At 42.3% G+C, this 17529-nt stretch overlaps 1 protein-coding gene and 1 pseudogene across 5 annotated transcripts in view; one reads left to right on the top strand and one right to left on the bottom strand.

Annotated features, from left to right (window-relative positions):
- The window catches only part of FMN1 (formin 1), a 429625-nt gene that overhangs the window by 379544 nt on the left and 32552 nt on the right, over positions 1 to 17529 (top strand). For all 5 annotated transcript variants that reach the window (XM_086710287.1, XM_086710286.1, XM_086710289.1 and 2 more), the window contains 2 exons: positions 4942 to 4993; positions 11665 to 11814. In XM_086710287.1, the coding sequence (XP_086566413.1) occupies positions 4942 to 4993; positions 11665 to 11814 (202 nt within the window). The remainder of the gene's footprint in view (positions 1 to 4941; positions 4994 to 11664; positions 11815 to 17529) is intronic.
- On the bottom strand, positions 6783 to 7712 carry LOC112855158 (securin-like; annotated as a pseudogene).

Consider the following 17529-nt stretch of genomic DNA (forward strand, 5'->3'; position numbering starts at 1 on the left):
CTGTTGGTTTATACCAACCATGTCAGGTCCATAAACCATGGTATATTAAAGTGTAATAGACTGTGTAAAGAATACTGGGAAGATATTCCAGCCTCTATCCCTTTCCCTCATTCCACTCTTTACTACCTCCCAGATGGGTATCCATAAATATGACTTAATTATCTTTGGCATAAAACCCACACTTTCTTTGAAGAGTGATGTCCTTCTTCAGCTACTCTCAGTGCATGAATACCACCCTCTTGAGGATAAAACCTTGAATATTTTGGTACATTTAGGTGACAAGTGTTCATAGTCCGAATATTTTCTGGAAGTGTCATTTTATTTGTAAAAACTCTACATTTTTCATAATCACTCTATTCGAACATTTTAGTCCAATACAGACAAAACTCAGGGTCAATGTTATTTGTATCTATGATCTGTCATTCTATATAACGTATTGATCTAACATAGGATATACCAGGATGAAAGTCAGTACTCTCTCACTCTTTGATTCTCTTATACTCTCTTCTATCTTGTTGAAAACAGAAAATGAATATTATAAATAGCTGTGCCAGGAAATGGACTCTGATTCCCCATTAGGGAGATAATAAGGGACTGTGTTCCACTAGTGTGGGCCCCTTGCTTTCAGTTGATTCATCTGTCAGAGAGATGGAGTGCCTACCAGGTGTTAAAGTTGAGAGAAGTGGATTCTGAAATTCCATTGTGAGATAGATTTTGGTTCCTGCCCTGAAACACTGAGTCTAGTAGGAAAAGCAGACTGCCAGCAAATGGTGTCAGTACTGTGCCCCACATATGTGAACACAGTGTTGTTGGGCTGCACAGAAAGAACAGGTCACCAGTTGATAAAGGCCCCCCGTGGAGGTCTTCATGAAAGGAGTAACTTTAAAGCTCGGTTTTTGAAGGAAGACAAGACATTTACAGTGGGGGTGTTTGGGAAGGAGAAGGCAGGGAGGAGGAGGGATTCAAAGCAGGAGAAACAGTGTTCCTAAAGCTAAAGGTACAAGAAAACAGGTTGAGTGGCAGGAACAGCACAGAGTCGTAGGAGACAGGAGTATGGAGCACGTAGTGGGAAGTAGCAGGAGCCAGGTTGCGAAGGGCTTACTGTGCAGTGTGAGTGTACTTCACCCTGTACAGAGAGGAAGCTCATGAACACATAAGCACAGGAGTGGCATGATCCAGTTTGCCTTTTAAGTTGGTAACTTGGGTGCAGTGCAGAGACCTGGGTTTCCTGTGCAATGAAAGGAACCCGTTGTAGATCATAGACCCTAGAGGTTAAAGAAGGAATCTTTGCTCTCAGAAAATTACCTTGATAAGTAGACCCCCTGCATCATTATCTTTCCTTTAGTATATGAGAAGTGATTCAGTTTAATCAGGTCAGAGATTGATAAGTCAGTTATCATTAAGTAGAAAAATCATAAGCCCCTCACACCTATCCCTTTGACTCCCAGGTATTTGCAAATTATACATCAGTTTCTGTCTTCTTTTTTTTCCCCCCCTGAAGATAAAAAAAAAAAAAAAAAAAAGGTCTGAAACAGCAAATTAAATGACTGACACAGGGAACACCCTCCTGTAGACAAGCCTTGCTTAGGCACCTTGATAAGGATGTCAGCTTTGTAAGTAAAATGGGAAAAATAGTGAGGTTCTGGGCAGAGCACACCTGATGTAACTTGAAAATGATCACAAGCAAAATTACCCTCTATTGAGACTATTGTTGACCTCCGTAAGAAAGAAAGGAACGTTTGCTTGAAATTTTGCAGTACTCTTTCCATAGGCAGACAGCTGGAATAATGACTACTGGCATTTGCTTCTCACCAGTCAGATAATAAATGGCTGCGTTGTTGAGTGTCTCATGTGTGTTGATCCCTGACGTTCAGTACCTCCAAAGGTCACAACCACCTTGCACGGGAGATCTTACCATTCCAGTTTTATGGGTAAGGCTCAGAGGAGTTAAGCGACTTCCCCAAGGTCTTTCGGTTAATACGTGACAGAGCACAGCCAACCTGGGCCCACCTGCTGCAGAGCCCAAGCTCTTTCCCCTATGCTCCAGCAGCATTTAACTTTGTCAAAACAGCCATCCCACTGGAAGCTTGAACCCCCAGTGGTCTCAACATGACATGGAGCCATCAGAGGTCTGGCTGCGGAGGTTCTGATTCAAGCAAGCCTTGTCCCCTTTTCATGTAGCCTTCATATGTAGGTGCAGGGAGGAGTTACCATCTTCATTTTACGGAGATGGAAGCTGAAACGTGTGACTTGTCCCAGACACTCAAGTGGCAGAGCTGGACTTTAACGATCCTGAGTTCTGCCTCACGCGGTTGGCCACAGCACTTAGGAAGTTTTGTTAATTGACATTTCCTGGACGTTGAGATAATAGTAAATAACTTCAGCCTGACATTCTTCTCTAAGCCTGTGTTTGTATCCTAAATATCAAGTTTTACGCTTAGGAAGCCTAGCCTCTTTCTTTTTAAGCAATGTTTATCCAATAAGTGCATTTGTCAAGTAAAATAATTTATTGAATATATAGGCACTCTTCCCATGTTTAAGGCTCAGCAGAAGACAAGCCAGATGAAGTTCCTTCTTTCCTGGAGCTTACATTCAGTTGTCTTACCATAAATGAATGAGACAATGAATAGTCTACCAGGTAGATAGAGGCTGGGCAGAAAAGGGGTAGTGTGCGGTGGCAGAGAGAGTTGGGGGAGGGGACGGGGATGTGCCACAAGGGGTGATCTTTTATTTAGTCAAGGCAGAGAGGGTGATACCTGGGCTGAGACCTGAATACTGTAAGGAAGCCAGTCGGGCAGAGACTGTAGGCAAGGTGTCCCAGAGAGGCGTGGCAAGTGCAGACACCCCCAGTGCGCATGCTCAGTGCACTCAGGCATCGACAAGCTGGCCAGCGAGCGTGGAAAGGAATGAACTTGGCAAAGAGGAGGTGGTGTCCCAGAGGAGCCAGGGAGCTGACCTGCAGGGCTGAATGGGACGTCATGAAGATATTAGAGGTTATGTCAAGGGTGACGACAAGCCTTTGAAAGGTTTTGAGCAGAGGAGTAACTTAATAAAATTTGCGTTTTAATATCAATGATGTTGATGATGACATACTAGTAATATCTGTCATGTCATTTGTTGATCATATTTTATGTGCTAAGCCTTCGATGTGTATTATCTCATCTTTAGAACAGCTGTGTGAGGGTAGTCACTGGGGCTATTCTTATAGGACAGATGAGTTAATAACTATGCAGTTGGTCCTGAGTAACTTGACCACAGTGACACAGGTAGTACATAGCAGAGTTAGGCTTAATTAAATAGTGGCATTTTAAAATCCTTTAATACCTTTTACCTTGAAGTATCATGACATAGGCCCTAATAGATATGATGGATTTTCTTTCCTATTCACTTTACACCATTATAGTCTGTTTGTTTGTTTATATGAAATTTATTGTCAAATTGGTTTCCATACAACACCCAGTGCTCATCCCAACAGGTGCCCTCCTCAATGCCCATCACCCACTTTCCCCTCCCTCCCACACCATTGTAATCTTCAATGAAAGCAACCTTAGGGCTTTTATGGATTACGACTTGCCTATTTTTCTAGACATTTTTAAGCTTGCTTGTTTGCTTGCTTATTTATTTATTTATTTATTTATTTATTTATTTATTTATTTATTTATTTATTTATTTATTTAGAAACAGAGTGTGCGTGGAGGAGGGGCAGAGAGAGAGGGAGAGAAAGAATCCCAAGCAGGCTCCATGCTATCAGCACAGAGCCCAATGTGGGGCTCGATCCCATGACCCTGGGATCATGACCTGAGCTGAAATCAAGAGTCAGATACTTAACCGACGGAGCCTCCCAGGCCCCCCTTCTAGACATTTTTAAAGTGAAAGAGTGCTACTATCATATATAACAGTGTTGTTTTTCTGATTAGAGAAAGATCTATAAAAGCACTACCCAAAAATGAAGCCTCCTGAATAAATAGTTTCACAGAACACCATAAATTCCTAATCTCTAAATTCAGGGTTGTATCTCAGTATGATGGGTTTCCTTAGTAGTCTTAAGTAGTTTTTTCAAGACCTTTAAAATCAGTATTCTGAGAAAGGAGACCGTAGGCTTCCACAGACTGCCAAAGGAGTCCCTGGGTATAGAGACAGTGCATGCAAAGGTTCCGGTGATTTTATCTGGACCTGAGCAGAAGTGCTGTAAATGGTACAGGGTTTCTGATGTTTGGGGAGGGGTGGGGAGAGTGCCAAATACATGGCAAAGCTCACAAAGAGGCCAGCTGTAGCTGGGGTGACTACATGTACCAATCTGGCCAGGACTGTTGCAATTTATGTTTTCATCAAGGTGTAATTATTAGTTATCACCTTCTTTCAGTCTCAGACGTGTCCTAGTGAGAATAGTAAATTATATGGCCACCATTGGCTATAGTTGTTCTCAAGAAAGTGGGGGTGAGAGATATAGCCAATTGGGAGCTATCTCCAGGACATGTGGTATGGGCCGCCAACCCCTGAATTCAGAATTATTTTGATAACGTGGTAATTAAAGTTAGAAGATTATGCAAAACATGGGATGCCTGGGTGGCTCACTTGGCTGAGTGTCTGACTTTGGCTCAGGTCTCAGGTCATGATCTCACAGTTCATGAGTTTGAGCCCTGCATCCTGCTCTGTGCTGAGAGCTCAGAGCCTGGAGCCTGCTTCAGATTCTGTGTCTCTCTCTGCCCCTCCCCCTCTCATACTCTTTCTTTCTTTCTTTCTTTCTTTCTTTCTTTCTTTCTTTCTTTCTTTCTTTCTTTCTTTCCTCCTTCCTTCCTTCCTTCCTTCCTTCCTTCCTTCCTTCCTTCCTTCCTCTCTCCTCTCTCTCTCAAAAATAAATAAACATTAAAAAGAAAAGATTACACAAAAGATATGATGGAAGAAAGTGCTGTTTTAATAATAATTATTTCTTTCTTGCAGCCAAAAAAGAGCATAAAATGGAAGAAAGTCATTTGGAGAATGCACAGAAAAGGTAAGTGGCTCTAACTTGGCCTTAGTCCTTTCTGTGGCTAGCTGTTCCATTTTTTTTTTAAGTTTACTTATTGATTTTGAGAGAACACAAGCAGGGGAGGGGCAAGGAGAGAGGGAGAGAGAGAATCACAAGCAGGCTCCGCACTCAGCACAGAGCCCCAGGCGGGATTCAAACTCATGAACAAAACTGTGAGATAATGACCTGTGTCGAGATCAAGAGTTGGACACTTAACCAACCGAGCCACCCAGGCACCCCTAGCTGTTCCTTTTTATCATTGTTATTATTAAATGCATTCTTACTGCTGTGTGACCATCACTCATCTATCTCCAGAACTTACTATCTCCATATGGAACTCTGTACCCATCAAACCATAACTGCGCACTCTCCTCCCCTACCCCAGCTCCTGGCAACTGTTATTCTACTTCCTGTCCCTGAGACTTTGACCACTCTAGATACCTCATATAAACGAAATCAATACAGTATTTTTCATTTTATGGCATGCTTATTTTACTTAGCATGTCTGACTGGCCGTTCTTTTGGCCCCATTTGTTGAGGCTATGCATCCATGAGCAATAAGATTCTGTCAGGAGCTGGAGGGAAAGCACTATGACAGGACTTGGGAATATTTCTCCTCAAAGAGCACAGAACCGTTCAGAAGTGATTGGTTGACATGTGTCATACACGTCATGACACTGTCTGCCTCTCCTTTATTTCTCTGCTCCTGAACCACTTTATGGAAATTAGGAACAGTGTGATCCTTCATAGCATTACAACTAAACTAAACCAAACACCTAAGAGACTTATGTCTTTCCTCAGATCTGAGGCGATACTGGAAACAAGGGGCAAGTGGGGAGGAGGGACTGACCTGTACATATGAAAAGTGCCCCAGAAATTGGAAGAGATCTCCAAGGTCTTCTGTTCAACCCCTTGCCCACTGAAGGCCTCTTCTTTGCACTTCTCTCTCTTAATAGCAGAATGGAACCATCCAGTTCACCCAATAAGCATTGGCTCTGGTTCTCGATCCGAGTTTTTGTCATTTGACCAGGTTAGTCAGCTTGGGTATGCCTCCCTCTTAAAAGGGTGAGTGGGAACATACTGAAGCATTCCCATATTCAGCAGAGAGAATTGACATACATTTTGCTGGTGCCAGTTCTAAAAGGACTAGAAAATTAAATGAGGGGTAGGTTAGGAAACAGCCTATAAGGAAGACCAACTTTATAAATGTGTGAGGAGAGCAGTGCATTAAATGCAAATATACAAACTCTAGAAATGAACTATTTCCTCTTGTCTAGCCACAATTTTCAAGAGTTCTGAAATCCTACAGACGGTCTGTCTGCTCTGCTTTGACGAGCACCAACATCTTGTTCTACCTTCAATTGCCAGTAAAATTAAAATACAGATGGGGGAGCCTGGGTGACTCAGTCGGTTAAGCGTCTGACTTCGGCTCAGGTCATGATCTCATGGCTCGTGAGTTCAAGCCCCACATTGGGCTCTGTGCTAACAACTCAGAGCCTGGAGCCTGCTTCAGATTCTGTGTCCCTCTCTCGCTCTGCCCACCTGCTTATGCTCTCTCTCTCTTGCACTCTCTCTCTCAAGAATAAATAAAAAATTAAAAAAAAATTAAACTACAGATGAAAGTGAAATTAAGGCAAATCCTAAATTTTTCTAAGTGCAGACATGTTCTTGAGTCACAGTTATCATCCAAGCATGATCATCTGTGAAAACCAGAATAATCGCATGATTATGTCTTTAGATTTTTGTGCCTCTTTTTTTTAATTAAAGAATTGCTTTATTAATACAAAACAGACAAACTATTAAGTGCTAAGGAATTTAAATATCTAAGTCATAGCAAACAGGTGGCAATTCAATATCCAGGGTCGACAGAACGCTTGAGACTGCAACAGATTAGACTCCCATGGCTGAGAGGGCATCTTTAGAGGTGAAGGGGGGGCCCAGGTGTAACAGCTTTTCAAGTTCCCTCTCCTCATCAAGGATCATGAGAGGCACTCCATTCAAGAGGAGGTATGCAATCTGGTGCTCTTCAGGCAGGTCAAAACTCTCAAAATCTAAAGGATTGAAGGGAAAGAATTTTTCTATTTCAGGATAGGTGTCATCCAAGGCTGGAACAGTGTTTTTTGCTTTGACAGTCTTCTCAGTTAACCTTTTTGGCAGAGAAGTGTGGCTGCTTCTGTTTGAGAGGTCCGTCGTTCTTTACTGAATTTTCCGTAGCTCTCTTGACAGTTCTCAAAGCCTTTCTGGTAGCTTTAGGTAAGGCTGCATGAACATCAGACATTTTGCCTACACCTGGTGTTGAAACCTGAGATCTCCCATCTAAAGTTTTGACTGGAGGGGTGCCTGGGAGGCTCAGTCCGTTGAGTGTCCAACTTCGGCTCAGGTCATGATCTCGCGGTCTGAGTTCGAGCCCGCGTTGGGCTCTGTGCTGACAGCTCAGAGTCTGGAGCCTGCTTTGGATTCTGTCTCCCTCTCTCTCTGCCTCTCTCATGCTCATGCGCTCTCTCTCTCTCTCTCTCTCTCTCTCTCTCTCTCTCTCTCTCTGTCTCTCGCTGTCAAAAATAAATAAACATTAAAAAAAAATTTAGAGTTTTGACTGGAGGCCTAGACTGCAGCTTCTGCCCATCTTTGGGAGCCACACAGGTGCCTGGGTCTCCATTTTCCTTATCAACAAAGATCAGGGTAGCCATTCTGGATCAGGACCTCTCGGTTCACTCACGTAAGAGCCAACAGCCAGACTCTTCCAAGACTCAGCCTGCAGCGGTTCCCTAGATTTTTGTGCCTCTTGGTTGGCCTCTTCCCTGTATTAAGTCTTCCCTTCCTCTGTGTGTAAAACGAATGTCTGTGTTACAGAAAATAGTCCGCATATTCAGAAGAGACTGTCAACAAGGGCACATTGGTGTCAGGCCAAACAGAAATTTGGTTTCCGGGGTGGATGTCAAATTTCTAATATTTCTTCAAGATTCTTGCTTGAAGGAAAAGGGGGCCCACCTTAGAGGGGCCGAAGCTGCTGCTGTGCATTAGCTATGCTGAGGGGGGTCATAAATTCTGGTTGTCAGCGTTTTCCGTGACTTTGTGGTGAAGGTAGCGTAGCTTTCATGTCATACATGAAATATGTTAGATCCCATCTTTAATGTAGAAACCACAGTTGTTTGGTCGCACTGTTTAAGGAGGTTGGTGGTCAGTGTTGCAATATTCGTGTGAGATTTAGTAAATTCTTATGTCTTATCCTCAAGAGAAACAATTTACTCTGAGGCTAAGGAATATTTGCTTTTCCTAAGCAGTTTCTAAAGGCACGCATGGAAAACAATAAGTGGATGTGTTCCGCTCTGGCATCATAAAACAGTTCACTTTGCTATGGGCCCTTCGATACAATCGTTGTCTGCACTCTAAAAATATTTAGTCGAATTAAAAAGATAGACCTCAGATAAGGGATCATAGCAGAGAGGAAAAGAGGGAACAGGGTGAGGTAAAAAAAGTTTTATAAAACATAACATATGATTAGAAATCAGTGTTTTAAAAATTGAAAGCTATTTTAGAGTTATCTGCTGACAGATAGAAATTTCAGAAAGCATGATTGCCCCTTTGTCCACTGGAGAAAATTCCCCTAGTTGCTAAATAGAAACAGTTTTCAGGAGGACAATGATCTAGACCTTATAACATAGTTGTAGGTTTATAAGCTAACCTTTAGCTTTCCCTTGAACAAATGGATAACACTGAAGTCCAGTAAGGTACAGCCTCAGAGCAACTTTATCTCTGTCAAAGTTGCAGAGTGCCAAATCCAGGCCATCCCCTGGGACTTTGTTTGCTTTGGTTCCTCGGAAGAAGTTCACTTGCTTTCTTAGTTTCTGAAATACACAGCGGGGTGGAAATGCTGTAAGTCAGTATTTCCTTTAGTTTTCATCCCCTTTGAGGGTTAGCAAACAAAGCCTCACAAATCCCCAGGGTGAGAGGCGGTGAGGGTACATGGTTAGCTCCAGTTTAGGTTGGAAAAAGTGAGGCTCCCAAGACCATAACAGGCTTTTCTGAAGCTCTGTGATAACTCGACAGGCAACGCTGGCCCTCTCTGAAACTGCACAAGTATTTGCAATATCTTGGTCTCACGATCTAGACTCCAGATAAAGCCAGGGGTGCTGGGGCGATCCACGAAGCACAAGGACTGGAGTTTTTGTACTCTTCACTATATCCTGCTGGAAGATAGGAAGAGAATTTGCTCCTCTGAAGACTTTCTCTTCTCTGTTAATGCACAAATAAATATGTTCCTGCATAGAAGGTGACCATGAGGAAGAGAAAAAAAAAAATGACAGTGTACTCTCCTGGAGAGTAAATATCAGGGGCAACTGTGTCTAAAGTGGTAACAGGAGGGACGCCTGGGTGGCTCAGTCAGGTTAAGCGTCCGACTTCGGCTCAGGTCACGATCTCACGATTTGTGAGATCGAGCCCCGCATCAGGCTCTGTGCTGACAGCTCAGAGTAGAGCCTGTTTCAGATTCTGCGTCTCCTTCTCTCTCTCTGCCCCTCTCCCTCTCATGCTCTGTTTCTGTATCTCAAAAAAATGAATAAACATTAAAAAAAACACTTTTTTTAATAAATAAAGTGGTAACAGGAAAAAAAAGCTATTTTTATTTTTTAATTTTTTTTTTCAACGTTTATTTATTTTGGGGACAGAGAGAGACAGAGCACGAATGGGGGAGGGGCAGAGAGAGAGGGAGACACAGAATAGGAAACAGGCTCCAGGCTCTGAGCCATCAGCCCAGAGCCTGACGCGGGGCTCGAACTCACGGACCGCGAGATCGTGACCTGGCTGAAGTCGGACGCTTAACCGACTGCGCCACCCAGGCGCCCCTATTTTTATTTTTTAAATGCCTGTGTCAACGAACATGAACAACAGAAGGGTAGAGTGGAAAAAGCATTTCATTGGGAATCAAGAGACCCAAATGGTAGGCCCCACTCTGCCAATGAATAAAGTCATTCAATCTTTCCAGGTCTCGGTTTTCTCATCTCTAGAATGAGAACATCGGACAAGTTGACCTATAAGTCCCTTCCAATTCTAAAGTCCCATGGCTCTATAAGAAACGCGTGGCCTGTCCCTGTGGGTTATGTAACTCTCCACAGTCAATATAATTTTCATTTAGAATGAAATAAAAGCATATGCCATAGAGCATGCATTTGGTTTTATCAGTATTGTGACTGCCAGAGTTAGGAGTCATGTCTGGTGTGAAAGCAGACATTGCTACTTTCTTGCCTTACTGGTTTTGCTCCAAAAAATGTATGTTTGGAATTATAGGAGAGTCCCTTAAGAAATTACCACAGTTATTGCCTTTCTCCACTTATGCACTTCCAGTCTTTTAATAACTGGGAGCCAAAATTCCCTGGCCAGTAGTTTTAATTTGCATTAAAAACAGATTTATTCTTTACAGAAGCCCAAAGAATTTATGGGACTCGGAGCTGCAGCTCCAGCTTGGGTCTCACCTAATCATAGCCATGGAATCAATTAACAGTTCATCTGTGAAATGTGATAAAATCTTATGAGATACATATTGCCCAATAACTGAGAACGAGATGAAAGTATTCTCTGTAATAGTGACGGGGCTTCAGGGTTTTACAGTTGCCATTGAATAGAGCTCCATTAGAAGCTCAGTGTTCAGGATGGCCACAAAAAAAAAAAACAAAAACAAAAACAAAAAAAACAACGCTGTGTCTGAACAGATGATAGAGCACTGAGTAGTAAACCTGGCCAGCCATTCCTGCTTTGATTAGTTTCCAACACCCTAGAAAAGGGGGCCATTTATTTAAGTGTTCTTGCTCATGGCAAATGAGCTTGTGAGGCTTTGGGTGGGTGGGGGCTGGGAGTGGGGGACCAAGTGCAGAGCTATAAATTGCTACAAAGCTAGCGCCTCCAAGAAGGGCTGCTTGGGAGGCCCCGGCTGTCTGCTGTGCAATGAGCCTCCATGGGGTAGGTCAGGAGATTCGTAGCGATACCTGAGAATCTACTTTGGAAAACCTGGATCCTTTTCTGACAGGATTAGAGATCATATTTTTAAGGTCAAAGATGGTTTTTCATCCAAACCCTGCTGTGCCTTCAGTTTTATCTCTTTTTATACATGGGTGGTTTGCATTCTTATATCCTATCAAGCTTTACTATGTAATCCTCTCAGAGATCATCTATTTTAAGTCTTATTTTACCCTTGACAAAACTGAGAGTCTGATGCTGAGTGATTGACCCAAGATTACGAAGCCAGAAGATGCCAGAATAAGGATAGAATAGTCTCTTGATTTTCCATGAAATGCTCAACAGATTATTCCTGGTGGGCTATCTAACCAGTGCTAATGCTACAGAATCAATATGTCACCTTTATAATCCATATGATCATTAAACATAAAGCGAGGAGCTGGTAAATGATGTGGAATTGAGATGAAGACCCTGGAATTCTACATCCTCATTTTCATACACAGAAGATGTGGCCAGGTGTATCAGGTTGGATTTCATGGAAAATCAGTTTGAACAAATAGACTTTCTGAGGCTTGGGGTAAGCCACAGTCACTATGAGGCTGGGCTTCTGTCTTAGAGAATGAATATGTGGGAAATGCCCCCAGCGTCCTTGCCCTGATGGTTTTGACACTTTCTCATCCTCTGTTTCTGCCCCCTACCTGTTGCAGTTTTGAAACAACAGTAGGATACTTTGGGATGAAGCCAAAGTCCGGTGAGAAGGAGATCACACCCAACTACGTGTTTATGGTGTGGTATGAGTTCTGCAGTGACTTCAAAACCATTTGGAAGCGGGAGAGCAAAACCATATCTAAAGAAAGGTAAGGTTCTAATGGAGTCATCAATACCCCCCTCAGGAGTCTAGGAAACTGCGGTCTCAAACCTCCCCAAGTGTGCACATTTCACACACATCAGTATTTTCTTTCAGATCAAGATTGAGGAAAGATTGTTGCCTGGGGGCTCATGGGGGAAATCCGGGGGAGGCATGCTGTCCACACAAGCAGATATGCTCCCATGATCTGATAAGTTACACTTTCTTAACCCCTTCCAATTACTAGCTAGTAAATGAAAGGGGGGCTGTGCTAATTTGCAACAGATTGCTTCTCTGTGTATTTTCACGTTGGCCCAGGCTAAATGAGGCAGCCTTGCTGTCGCAGACAGTACAGACAAATAAAAGTGAATGCTTTTCCCATTAATATACTGAACTTGCATCAAAAGGAAATCTCTGAGACTCGGGCCACACTTAACACAGTGTCGAAGCCCCACTCTGGATTTACAGCGCCACTTCTGACTCCTCGTATCCTGCTGAGGACATCAAACTGCTTGCCGCTCAAACTCGTTGCAGCCTCCTGATTTTATTAGTGGGGGGTAGAAGAAAAGCCTCGCCTCTGAATATAGGGAGAAAGAGAGAGTGTGTGTTCGTTCTGCCTAGAAAGAGACTAAATTTGGCCCTGTTTATCAGGAGAAAAAAAAAAAAAAGCATTTCTGCTTGATCGCTGTTTTGATCAGGTTGCCACTGTTCTACAAAGGGTGTCATGCATTTAAACTTCAAAAAGGTCTTGCTTATACTACTGCAGAACAGATGTATGAGAGTGTCCTTCAAAGTGGAGTAGGAGACAGAAAAGTTCTACAAATTAAGGGAAATGGTTTATGTAATTCTAGCATCCTTATCTCACTAAACATTGAGACCTGAAGTTCCATAATTTTTGTTCTTTACTTTGTAATCAAAGGCAAGGCGTATGCATGATACACACACACACACAAACACACACACACACACACACACACACACACTACACTAATATTTTTCACCTTTAAAAGCTATTTTTAAAGGGATCAAGGTTTAGAGATTTTTGACACAGTCAAAAATATTTTCTCAAGGAATTTCTTCAAAAGCCTACTTTTTTCCTGAAAAAGTCAAAGACCTTTAAAAATGTTTATCAGCGTATGTCTCCACCATTACTTCTTTGAAAACATGGGATGCAAAGCAATTGTTGTGACGTTCTTAAGAAAGTAGATAATGAATAATAATGTGGAGAAAAAGAACCCTAAAAATCTCGGCACCCAACTTCTTGCTCTCACCCGGCAGTTGCTTATTTAGCCTTTTCGGCTAATAAGCTGCTGTGGAACAAGTTTTGTTGTGTGAGCTGAGCTCCTATCCTTCTAACAGGGCATCAGCTGGCCATCAGCTCTCCACACCCACACCTGAAAGCCAGACATTCCAGAGGTGGGTTCTGAATAGACACACTTTGCTTAAGATCCTTCCATCACAGATTTTAAGCGTAATCCTTAGTAAATTTGCCCTTATAGTTGGAGCCCTAAAAAAAAATGCCCCCCCAAAACCAGATAGGGTAATTAATTGCTTTTTATCTTAATAATCTTGGGTTGAGATATTGAACTATAGTCCAAATTAAGGAGACTTTCCCTATCATAGAAGTTAGAGCAAACTAATTGTGAGTCTGAAGGGGCAGTGGTCTCCAGCCATCCTTCAAAATGTCCCTTTCTCCTAGCCACCAGCATTTCCAGCACGGCTTCCTGGGTGCAGCTGGTGAATTGCCTACTTCACACTCTGTAAACCAACCCCTTGAAAGGGTCATGACTTCACAGGACCCTTCTCAGGTCTCCTCATTTAGCAATTTCAGGGGTCTCTTCATTCCAGCCGAGCTTTTGTGAGATGGATCACCAAGGTTGCCAACCTCGAAAAACATCTCTGAAGCTAATGACAGCTCATAAAATATTTTTGGAAGTGGTTTGTTTACAGAAATCTATTTGTTAGGAAATGCTAGCGCATTATGTATATGACTGTTCATCCGGTTAAACAAACTGATTAATATCCAGGGTTTCTTTGTGATGTGAGGATTTTTTTTTGATTGTCCTCTATCTGCTAAGCTGTTGGAATCACATATTCATTGGGCTAAAATAACCAAATTAACTTGAATTCTTCTATTATAATTACATGAGAAACAATATGATTGTTTTGACACCCATTGAATCATGCTCAATATTATTTTTTATTAGTCTTTGCCAAGAAGTCCCAACAACACTAAATGTCAGGATACAGGGGCGCCTGGGTGGCGCAGTTGGTTAAGCGTCCGACTTCAGCCAGGTCACGATCTCGCGGTCCGTGGGTTCGAGCCCCGCGTCGGGCTCTGGGCTGATCGCTCAGAGCCTGGAGCCTATTTCCGATTCTGTGTCTCCCTCTCTCTCTGCCCCTCCCCCGTTCATGCTCTGTCTTTCTCTGTCCCAAAAATAAAAACGTTGAAAAAAAAAAAATTTTTAAAAAAAAAATTAAAAAAAAAAAAAAATTAAAAAAAAAAAATGTCAGGATACAGTAATATAACATGAAAATGAAATTCAAAACCAAATGAAATCCTGATAGCTTGGAATTATTAGGAAAAAAAAAACTATAGTGTGGGACTCCATCAAAAGAAATTTTGCCTATTGGATTTTTTTTTTTTTAATGTTTATTTTTGAGAGAAAGAGTGTGAGCAGAGGAGGGCCAGAGAGAGAGGGAGACACAGAATCCGAAGCAAGTTCCAGGCTCTTGAGCTGTCCGCACAGAGCCTGATGTGGGGCTCAAACCCACGAACACGAAATCAAGACCTGAGCCGAAGTCGGATGTTTAATCGGCTGAGCCACCCAGGTGTCCTTTGCCTATTGGATTTTTAATTATATTTGAAGGCCAATTAAAATCCCAAAAATCATTAGGAAAAATAAAGGGGAAGTAGGAGTATTTTCAAAGGTATAAATGCACTTCCAAATGAAGTGGAAGTGTTGAGAACTTCAGCTTATTGGTAGTCAAACTGTGGTGATAGAGTATTTACTTCTTGTGCTGCTTAGCATGGTTTCCATCAATACACACGAGCTTGATGCAAGATTGAGATGGATACAGCTTCATAACAGGGTGACAACTGCCCCTCATAAAACCCAGAATAATCTCTAAACACACAAATGACAATATAAAAACATCCAGTGTTTTTGTGCCTTGTGAGTGAATGCTGAACCATAGCTTTAAGTTGGTGTCAGGACATAAGTCTGTGTTTGAGTAGAGGAGACGTAGTATTTCACCAGCGATGTGATTTACCTGCAGATTAACTCTATCAGTAGAAAAGCAAGCTCCTATGTGATGGCATATTAATGTCACTAAATTGTCCTTCGCATTTAAGCCAGTATTAGGCAAAAGAGCAACTTCTGTGTTTAGGCACAAATCCAGAATGCCTCACTCCCTAGACCTTTGGTCTGTGGCCCACCCGTCCTCATGCTGTCCCAAATACTGGATGGAACTTACCACTGCAGTGAAAAGTACCAGGACCCTCTCTTACCCCTTCTGTTGATAGGCACTGCTCAGTAGTGCAAAAAAGACCTCTAGATAGAGACTTGAAAATCAACATTTTTATGCTGGTAATTTGCTATGTAATCTTGGGCCAGTCGCTTATTGCCTGGGGGCACACACAATGGTCACATGTGTTAGATACATGTATTGTATGAAGCAGGAATTAAATGTTCACTGTGATCTCTTCTAGCTAGAAATCTCTATAAATCCAGAAAATAGTTTTCTACTACTCTGAGAAACAGTGTGTTTCATTTCTGAGATAATACCTCCTACCTTTGCTCTTCAGCTCATTAGAGACTGTATTAGAAGACATTTCCAGCCAAGGTCTGGCTGTGAACTTGGGAGAGATTTGGGGGAGAGGGGGGCGGGGTGCAGCAGGGAGAATTTTCATTGCCTTCTCGGTTGGTAAATGTCTTTAGCCAACTTGCCTCCTGCCCGGAGTACTTCCCCTCAGTAGTAATATTTGTCTTAGAGACAACCTTTTTTAAGTGTGCACACAAAAATGTTTTCCTCTGCTCATGTGTACCTAACATTGCATTTAATGATTTATTAAAGTTCATCAAGATTTTTTACCCTCAGAGGCAGCTTTGTCTCATCTTACCTTTTCATGTACTTTTATATTTGTGCCTCTTGCTATCCAAACATGCAATGAATTTTTGGAACACACAATTCTTCCACCTATTAAATCAACAGATTATCCAAGCATATGCATAATTACAAGGAGATAACCTAATTTTTTTTGCTTTTATTGACTATGCTTTACTCATTTTCTGCTTTTTTTTTCCATTTAATTATTGTGGTATATAGGACCCTTTCTTCTTTTTTTTTAATCTTTTTATTTATTTTTGAGTCAGAGACAGAGCATGAGCAGGGGAGGGGCAGAGAGGGAGACACAGAATCCAGAGCAGACCCCAGGCTCTGAGCTGTCAGCACAGAGCCTGACGCGGGGCTCAAACTCATGAGCTGTGAGATCATGACCTGAGCCAAAGTCGGACGCTTAACCGACTGAGCCACCCAGGAGCCCCATATAGGATCTCTTCTTATGAAATGTTTCACTACTTAAGATATCCTAAGACTACTCTCCACACATGCCCACACATGCGCATATAGAGGCTACAAACTACTACCACCCACAAAATAAGCTATGAATTTGCAAAAGGTAAAGAAGTCTCAGAGGATTCATGACTCCAGGAATATAAAATCTTGGCAAATAATTCACCCTGAGCCAAAGCAGACTTTAAAAGTGCCATTTAAGGGGCGCCTGGGTGGCGCAGTCGGTTAAGCGTCCGACTTCAGCCAGGTCACGATCTCGCGGTCTGTGAGTTCGAGCCCCGCGTTGGGCTCTGGGCTGATGGCTCAGAGCCTGGAGCCTGTTTCCGATTCTGTGTCTCCCTCTCTCTCTGCCCCTCCCCCGTTCATGCTCTGTCTCTCTCTGTCCCAAAAATAAATAAACGTTGAAAAAAAAAATTAAAAAAAAAATAAATAAAAGTGACATTTAAAAAACAAAACAATCGCGGTCCGTGAGTTCGAGCCCCGCGTTGGGCTCTGGGCTGATGGCTCAGAGCCTGGAGCCTGCTTCCGATTCTGTGTCTCCCTCTCTCTCTGCCCCTCCACCGTTCATGCTCTGTCTCTCTCTGTCTCAAAAATAAATAAAACGTTAAAAAACAAAACAAAACCATAATCAGTAAGTAATGAGTGAATAAGGAGTTTGGTGAATTTTATGAAAAATGCAAATAAGAAATTTCATTACACATATAGCTATAATTTACACTATGGGGGAATGGATGGTTAGTTCCGCTAAATACCAACAGAGTTTCTGTTTTAAGTATATTACTTGCAGCTATTGTTGCTAATTACACAATTGCCATACCTTTGACAGCAGAGAGTTCAGAGCTGTTGTGGGGTTATCCTGAAAGCTGTCCTCACAGCTGCCCCCTGCTCAGGTCACTTTAGGACCAGGAGTTAGAAACAGGCCATCACTCAGCCCACAAAGGAGCCATTGATCACAGTGTAGACATTGCAGAAATTCCTCTCTATGATAAAGTTATTCCTGGAAAAAATTCCATAAGCTAAAATTTTTATTCATTGAATTCTGCTTTCTCACAGACATGCATTTTACAGTCATGTCATTACAGTGCCATGGTCATTACAGTGACTTCGAACAAATTAACTTTCTCTTCCCTAGTCCTCTGTTGTATGGTCA

The sequence above is a fragment of the Puma concolor genome, chromosome B3 (genome assembly GCF_028749965.1).
Source record: "Puma concolor isolate L17-30 chromosome B3, mPumCon1.1.hap2, whole genome shotgun sequence".
Lineage (NCBI taxonomy): Eukaryota > Metazoa > Chordata > Mammalia > Carnivora > Felidae > Puma > Puma concolor.